The following is an 8,704-nucleotide window of genomic DNA, read 5'->3' on the forward strand; positions in this document are numbered from 1 at the left end:
TGCAGGCTGTAAGTCACTGACCTGTTGTTAATGGGGAAATCATGCAGGCTGTAAGTCACTGACCTGTTGTCAGTGGTGAAATCATGCAGGCTGTAAGTCACTGACCTGTTGTTAATGGGTGAAATCATACAGGCTGTAAGTCACTGACCTGCTGTTAATGGGGGAATCATGCAGGTTTTAAGTCACTGACCTGTTGTTAATGGGTGAAATCATGCAGGCTGTAAGTCACTGACCTGTTGTTAATGGGGAAATCATGCAGGCTGTAAGTCACTGACCTGTTGTTAATGGGGGAAATCATGCAGGCTGTAAGTCACTGACCTGTTGTCAGTGGGGAAATCATGCAGGCTGTAAGTCACTGACCTGTTGTTAATGGGGAAATCATGCAGGCTGTAAGTCACTGACCTGTTGTTAATGGGGAAATCATGCAGGCTGTAAGTCACTGACCTGTTGTCAGTGGTGAAATCATGCAGGCTGTAAGTCACTGACCTGTTGTTAATGGGGAAATCATGCAGGCTGTAAGTCACTGACCTGTCGTCAGTTGGGAAATCATGCAGGCTGTAAGTCACTGACCTGTTGTTAATGGGTGAAATCATGCAGGTTTTAAGTCACTGACCTGTTGTTAATGGGGAAATCATGCAGGTTTTAAGTCACTGACCTGCTGTTAATGGGGAAATCATGCAGGCTGTAAGTCACTGACCTGTTGTTAATGGGTGAAATCATGCAGGCTGTAAGTCACTGACCTGTTGTCAGTGGTGAAATCATGCAGGCTGTAAGTCACTGACCTGTTGTTAATGGGTGAAATCATGCAGGCTGTAAGTCACTGACCTGTTGTTAATGGGTGAAATCATGCAGGCTGTAAGTCACTGACCTGTTGTCAGTGGTGAAATCATGGAGGCTGTAAGTCACTGACCTGTTGTTAATGGGTGAAATCATGCAGGCTGTAAGTCACTGACCTGTTGTCAGTGGTGAAATCATGCAGGCTGTAAGTCACTGACCTGTTGTTAATGGGGAAATCATGCAGGCTGTAAGTCACTGACCTGTTGTTAATGGTGAAATCATGCAGGTTGCAAGTCACTGACCTGTTGTCAGTGGTGAAATCATGCAGGCTGTAAGTCACTGACCTGTTGTCAGTGGGGGAAATCATGCAGGCTGTAAGTCACTGACCTGTTGTCAGTGGGGGAAATCATGCAGGCTGTAAGTCACTGACCTGTTGTCAGTGGGGGAAATCATGCAGGCTGTAAGTCACTGACCTATTGTCAGTGGTGAAATCATGCAGGCTGTAAGTCACTGACCTGTTGTTAATGGGTGAAATCATGCAGGCTGTAAGTCACTGACCTGTTGTCAGTGGTGAAATCATGCAGGCTGTAAGTCACTGACCTGTTGTCAGTGGGGAAATCACGCAGGCTGTAAGTCGCTGACCTGTTGTCAGCAGGGGAATCATGCAGGCTGAAAGAAAAAAAAAAAGAAAAAAAAAAAGGGAGGGAGCGGGAGCGGAAAGAGCGAACTGACGAGAACGAGAGTGAGTGTGTGATTTGATTTTCGGCTAAAATCACGGAACTGTGAAACTCAGTTGAAACTGATGTTTGACAACGCGGGCCCGGCACGAACTGGTCAGTGGAACCGTGAGAGAGAGACGAGAGAGAGAGAGAGAGGGAGGAGGAAGGGGAAGGAAATGCAATGACAGGAAAGTTTTATTATTTACAGAGGGAATTATTATGAGCACAGTTTGGTATAATAATAGCCTGCGGGAGCTTCTGGCAGCAAAGACGGAGCTGGGAAATAAATTCAAATCAAAATATACTGATAAGAAAGCAAATGATTTACATTAAACAACACATGCAACAGATTGATAAATATTAATGCGCGAAACATAGTAATGACAGTTGTTTTGTTTTGTTTTGATCCGTTCGCGACGCCGCTAACTTTTCCCGCTGGCTCATTTTCTCCACCGTAAGAACCATAACTCCAGTCATCGGCTGCATAACAGGCTAAGCGACGCAACCATTCCACGCACCTTGGCGACTCAATGGCGTCACAGGTAAGATAGTCAGTTCGTGTTTCTTTTCTCCGGAATGCATGCCGCTGTTCATTTCTCACCATTTGCTACACCCGTGTCTTTTATCGTTAATTTGCTTCACTTATTTTCCTGTCTACCCCTTCAATTACAATTACAAAGTCGTAATTTTCAGTCATTGACAAAACGAAAGAGTAAAACAATAAACAGCATATAGCGAGTGCCGTTCACCGATTGGAATCCAGTTAGTAAAATAAAACGCCAGACATTGAACCGGTTCCTTTGTTGAAAGAATGATAAGCTCTGTGAAAATGAGACTTACGTGTTTCTTTAATGTGTTTTTTTTTTGTGAAGGCGCACAACACCTGTTACGTTAATTAATATGTATTTCAGTATGTTTCGTGGTGGAATTAGAGCAGCGGTTGTTTGGCTTGGATACTACACTGAGTACACACGGCCCCCCCAAAAACCCCTGTCTTTGGCATGTAATTATTTTCTTTTCTTCCGAAAAAAAAACCAAAACAAAAAAAACCAAACTAACAACTTTCCATTACCCCCGTTTTTCTTTTTTATTTGTGAAAATAATTTAATGCAGTTTTTAGTCCTTTTTAGTACTTGCTAAGTAGTATGTATAGACTTCATTTGGATTATTCCAATCAACGTGCATTATTACTTTGAACATGTTGACATGGAAAGAGTTTCAGTTTCTCAGTCAAAGCTTGCAGTTTGTTCAGATTCTGCTGCAAATGTATACATTTTTTGACAAAAAGAAGATGTTTCTACATTGGCTACATTTGATGACATTCTCATACTATCATAAAACTCTGTTGTTCTGTTGTACTTCAGTGCCTCTGAATTAGACCATATAACAAAAAAATATTTGATTTGTTCATTCCTTTGTTTTCTTTTATACATATATTTATTATCATTTTATGTAATAAATTCTGTTTGTATCTGAACAAGTGTTTGTCATATTTTCATGCAATGCAACTGACAGTAGGGTTCTGTTTTAGGTCTGTGAGAGAATGAGGCCTGTATACAGCTTGGAATGACAAACCATGGATCCAGTGGATGATCTCTTTAGCACACCAAACTCTCTTCCTCAAAAAACGAGCAGAGTGCAGTGCTAGAGAACTGGAACCAGGAAGAGGTGGAGGGACAAGGGATGAGATGCCATGAAGTTCCATCCTACCCACGGCACAGCCGTCACCCTCTCACAGGACTGCACAGCAGCGGCCCGTGATGAAGCCACCTTCTGCAACGGGATCGTGTTCAGCGACCAGCCCTTGCAGCCCGGCCAGAAAGTGTGCGTGGAGTTGGACTGTGTAGGGTCATGGAGCGGAGCACTGAGGTTAGGGGTCACCACGGTCAACCCGTCAACCCTGTCGGCGCAGGATCTGCCGAAATATGCATACCCGAACCTGACGACAAGGGAGGGGTTTTGGGCACGGGCTTTGCCGGAGAGGCTGGTGCGTGTGGGGAGTCAAGTGATGACGTACGTGACGGAGGATGGACAGCTGCAGGTGTTTGTGGATGGGCAGCACAAGGGAGTGTTGCTGGCCAACCTGCCGGTTGGGGCCACCTCAGCCTTCTGGCTGATGCTGGATGTGTATGGCAACACCTGCAGAGTTACCTTTGTTCAGCCAGGTGAGTGTATGGTGCCATTTGGGCAGCATCCACATTTCTCATATTCCCGATGTTCTTTCCATTCAGTTTCGATCGTTAGAAAAATCGTAAATTTGTTTACAATGTAGTATATACTCACAAGCCGCCGTGGCGAAGTGGTTAGTGTCGCGGACTGACGGCTGGGAGGACGTGGGTTCGAATCCCAGCGGAGGTGGGTGCCCATGGCCGGCTCCTACCCAGAGTTGAGTGTGCTGTGGGCTTAAATGGGGAGACTGGGACCACACAGTCGAGTGTCATCCACTTCAAGGATGTGTCTTTGGTTGTGTTGCTCTAATTACCTGACCAACACTGCAAGTGTCTGTATCTCTCGGGCCTGGTTAACGCCGGGATATCATTATGACAGGAAGCGTAGAGTACAGCCTTGTCACGCAGTCCCAAACCAAAATGGACCTCCATAGCAACATCGTCACCATCATCGTCATCCTCCTCCTCCTTCATCGTCATCAATATAAACAAAATAGTCTCAAAGTCTGTGGCCTTTCATGCCCTGCTCTCATGGTGACCTGAAATGGAGCAGATGATAGGGCAGCAAAAAAAAAAAAAAGAAAAAAAAAAGAGTAATATATACTCCACATTTCTTCCACTGTCAAGAGACGTGAAAAAGGCCAGTCAAAGAGTGGAGGGGAAGAAATGTAGATTATATATTGCACTGTTATTACCCAGTGTACAAGTTTTTCTGTCTTATAAACGGAAAAGTACAGGGGAAGAAACGTGGATATTGGCGCATTTTGTTGTTGTTGTTGTGGTTGTGAACTTTTTAGGTATTGTGAGATGAAAAACACTGTGATAAGGTTTTCATATATCTTTCAAAATACTTTGTGGAGTTTGTATGTATGTGTGTATGTTTGTTTCTTAATACTTTGGTGTATCTTTCTGTCTTTGCTTCTTCTTATAATAGATTGGAGCTTCTTCAGTGTAAACTGTGATCAAACTCAACGTCTCATCTTGTGTAATGTGAAGTTATTGACCAAGAGGTGTGAAATATTGTATTGAAAAAAACAGACCCTCAGTCAGACACAGCCTTGCACTCACAACTTCCTTTAAACAAATATCGTTTGGCTTAGAACGTGAGAAAATTTATTACATGCGTGTCATGTTGGAGTGGGGGTATTGACATCATAACCACATCCTGTGTATTGAGATAAGAAAGATGTAAGTATCATCCTTCCCCAATCCAATTCAAAGCCCTTTATATAAGTATTAAAACAAAAGGAATGCACTTTGTACACTTGTTATATTGTGGCTTCATCTGTCTTGCAAGATCATGGATTTGCATCAGACTGGTCAGTTGGTGTATGTGTGCATATGTGCACTCACATGCATGTTTATGTTTATGTGTGTGTGTGTGTGCATGTGCATGCTTCTTCTTCCCCCCCTCATCCCCCACCCTCACCCAAGCAGAACATACCTTTCCTTTTCTTCTGAGTCCGACTTTTTCCCCTGACTGTGACCAGACGAAGCTCCAAGAGAGATCCTGGCACGAGGGCTGGAGGCGGTGAAGGCCTATGACCAGTCGTGTACCCAGGGTACGCAGCCTGTTTTCCGCACTCGCCTGATGCTGGTGGGCAGGGCCCGGGTGGGAAAAACCAGTCTGAAGAAGGCTCTGACCGGACAACAGTATGTTGGTTTCTTCTCTGTGTGATTGTTCTCCTGTTTGTGTGTGAGGAGGAGGAGGAGGAGGAGAAGAAGAAGAGAGAGAGAGAGAGAGAGAGAGAGAGAGAGTGTGTTTGTGTGTGTATGTGTGTGTTTGTGTGTGTGTGTGTGTGTAATCTTCAGTTTAATGTCTATTCACGAGAAGTGTTATTAGTGTGTGTGTTTGTGTTTGTGTGTTTGTATGTGGGTGTGGGTGCATTGTGCGTGTGTATGTGTGTGTGTGTGTGTGTGTGTGTGTGATCTTCAGTTTAATGTCTATTCACGAGAAGTGTTATCAGTGTGTGTGTTTGTGTGTGTGTTTGTGTGTGTGTGTGATCTTCAGTTTAATGTCTATTCATGAGAAGTGTTAGCAGTGTGTGTGTGTGTGCATGTGTTTGTGTGTCTGTGTGGGTGGATGCATTGTGTGTGTGTGTGTGTGTGTGTGTGTGTGTGTGTATGTTTGTGTGTGTGTGTGATCTTCAGTTTAATGCCTGTTCACGAGAAGTGTTAGCAGTGTGTGTGGGTGTGTGTCACTGTGTGTGTGTGTTTTCTTCAGTTTAACGTCTATTCACTATAAGTGTTTTTAGACGGAAAGGAATAAAGTAGTGTATAAAGGAAAGGGAATGCATGTGAATATTAGTGTTAAAAAAAAAAAGTGTTCATGTTATGTACCAGAGGAAAAGTATATTATAAGAAAAATTCTAAAGAGATTGTGGTGTGTATTGAATGAGGTGTCATGGGAAGAATATGTATATGCATATCAGCAAGTATTAACCTACAACAATGTAAATATAAATAACAGTATTAATTATAATACATCAAATGAGGATACCAACTGGACTTGAGTTTAAAATTTCTGAAAACATTCTAAGCAATGAATAATCATTCAAAATCTTTTCAGTGGCTAATGAAATATTGGAAAAAAAGTCATCAACTACATCTTTTTGAATTAACTGTCTTATGCTCGGACAATGAATGAGTAGATGGCTTACAGTTATTTGCTTACCACATATACATTTTATATTTTTAGAAAATTTTGTACGAAAGGCATTTAAACAAAGTCTATACATTAGACTTGTAATTTGTCTTGAATGTGCTGCTGGTGTCGAATTTAGAAAATGTTTGGGATTAGCTGCATTCTTTGTGTTTACACAACATTGGTAATATTGATTATTTGAATCTATAAGTAATTTCTTAAATCGATTTCTAGATACATTTTCTATACAACTAATGCATTCATGTAGATCTAACTGGATGTCAAGTTGTATTGCGCCTGTGCTGCTCTTCTAGCTGCTTGGTCTACCCACTCATTTGAAGATATTCCACAGTGCGAAGGTACCCAACAGAAAATTATTTTAATGCCCCGTTTTGTCAGTTGGTGAATAATATGTTTTATTTCCATTGTCATCTCAATTTGCTTCTTTGAATTTGGAGATTCTATAGCTTGTAATACTGACTTAGTCTACACATAATAAAATTTCACTTACAGTTTTCGGAATGTCTGAAATATGATTTAAGGCCATAAGTATGGCTATAAGTTCAGCTGTGAAAATGGATTATTGTCTACCAATATAGTATAATTTTTCTATTGTAAATGAAGTAATTACAAAAGCCGCTCCTGAAGTACCATCTTCTAGAATAGATCGTCTGTGTATATTTTTAGATAATTTGAATATTGATTTTCTATATGGGAGAGCACTTCAGGTTTTAACAAAAATGGTGACTGGTTCTTGGATAAATCTGTATAATCCATGTCAAAGGTAGCTTTACACTGCTGTCATTCAGGGACTGGTGAAAAAGTAGGTACTTTTGCAATTTGCTTGTCTTTTGATTCCATAGCACTAATGATATCTGATGCAAATGTATTAATTGATGTCATAGACTGTATTGTCTTAGCTCTTTTAGCAAAATCTTTTTGTGAACTCAAGTTAGCTTCTTCTTTTGAAAATGTTTCATATGCGAAAGATTTGATAACAAATTTCGCGGCTGAGGCTTTCCTTTGTTCATCAAGAGATGAAACACCTGCTTCTCTGTTGGTTCCTAAATTTGATGTAAGAATGGGCACACCTAGAGCGAGTTTATAAGCCTTACAATCAATGCTTTGCAGCTTCTTTAGCAAATGCAGTGGAGCACTAAAAAATACGTCTTGAGCGTATGTCAAGTGTGAACGTACGAGGGAGGTAGCGAGAGATATCAACGCTTTGGTATCTTGCCCCCAGTGCTGTTTACAAATTATTTTAAGGAAATTTAGACCATTTCTTGCTTTGTTTAGTATATAGTCCATACGACAATTCCACGAAAGCTTTGAAGAAAGATAGACTCCCAAAAATTTAACAGATTGTGTATATCTGATGATAGTACCATTTATTGTAAACACGGGGAGCTTTTCTGGGTCTGATCCTGTATTAAATAGCATCATATTTGTTTTTTCTAAGGACAATGATAAGCCATTTTCTGTAATAAGTTGCTGATTTTATCAAGTTCCCGCTGATATATTTTCTTTGTGTAATTCAGTGTCCTAGTAGGCATTTTATTTTTCATTGTCACCTTCATCCATAAACAAATATCATCAGCAAATTGAACCAAGACTGTATCTTTAGCTAGCTTGTTAGGTAGATCTGCTAATAATATATTGAATAAAATCGGCGAAATTACTGATCCTTGTGGTAACCCCATGTGTAATTGTCTGGGGTTTGAGTAGGTATTTCCTATTCTTACTTGTATAGATCTATCTGTGTGTGTGTGTGTGTGTGTGTGTGTGTGTGTGTGTGTGTGTTTGTGTGTATGTGTGTTTGTGTGGGTGCATTGTGTGTGTGTGTGTGTGTGTCTGTGTGTGTGTGTGTATGTGCGTGTGCGTGTGTGTGTGTGTGTGTGTGTGTGTGTGAATTTGTGAGTGCAAGTGAGCTGAATGAATGGTATTATGATGTCTGCAGTGTTTAAACTGATATATAATATATTTTGTCATTTACGGTTTTGAGGGTTTTGTATGTGTCTGAATGTAATGCTGTTTAAGCTCTAAATAAGTTCTGAATGTGTTTCATTTTTGACTCACTTGTGTAAACAAAGTGAGTCTATTATATAACCTGGTGTTCGGTTGTGTGTGTGACTGTGTGTGTGTGACTGTGTGTGTGTGTGTGTGTGTGTGTGTGTGTGTTAGTGTTAAACTTTAACATTGCCATTTTCTCTGGAAATACTTCGTCTGTCAATACCAAATTTGGCTTAAACGTAGCAGGAAAAACATTCTCCACAGTCATACCAATAATAGGTTTAAGTCTTCTGAATTCTGAATTAAGTCGTGCTGGATCATGAGCAGACTATTTTGTTGAGGGTCATTCCTGATCTGAAAACACCATATTGCCGCTTCCTAGTATT

The 8,704-nt window shown here is 41.0% G+C and overlaps 1 protein-coding gene across 1 annotated transcript in view; it reads left to right on the forward strand.

Moving 5' to 3' along the window:
• The first annotated feature begins 1,963 nt into the window (after positions 1-1,963).
• Positions 1,964-8,704, forward strand: part of LOC143280419 (uncharacterized) — a 59,226-nt gene continuing 52,485 nt past the window's right edge. The window contains exons 1-3 of the mRNA XM_076585055.1: positions 1,964-2,038; positions 3,028-3,661; positions 5,155-5,317. Coding sequence (XP_076441170.1) covers positions 3,190-3,661; positions 5,155-5,317 — 635 coding nt within the window. The 5' untranslated portion in view covers positions 1,964-2,038; positions 3,028-3,189. The remainder of the gene's footprint in view (positions 2,039-3,027; positions 3,662-5,154; positions 5,318-8,704) is intronic.

Source organism: Babylonia areolata, chromosome 3 (genome assembly GCF_041734735.1).
Source record: "Babylonia areolata isolate BAREFJ2019XMU chromosome 3, ASM4173473v1, whole genome shotgun sequence".
Taxonomy (NCBI): domain Eukaryota; kingdom Metazoa; phylum Mollusca; class Gastropoda; order Neogastropoda; family Buccinidae; genus Babylonia; species Babylonia areolata.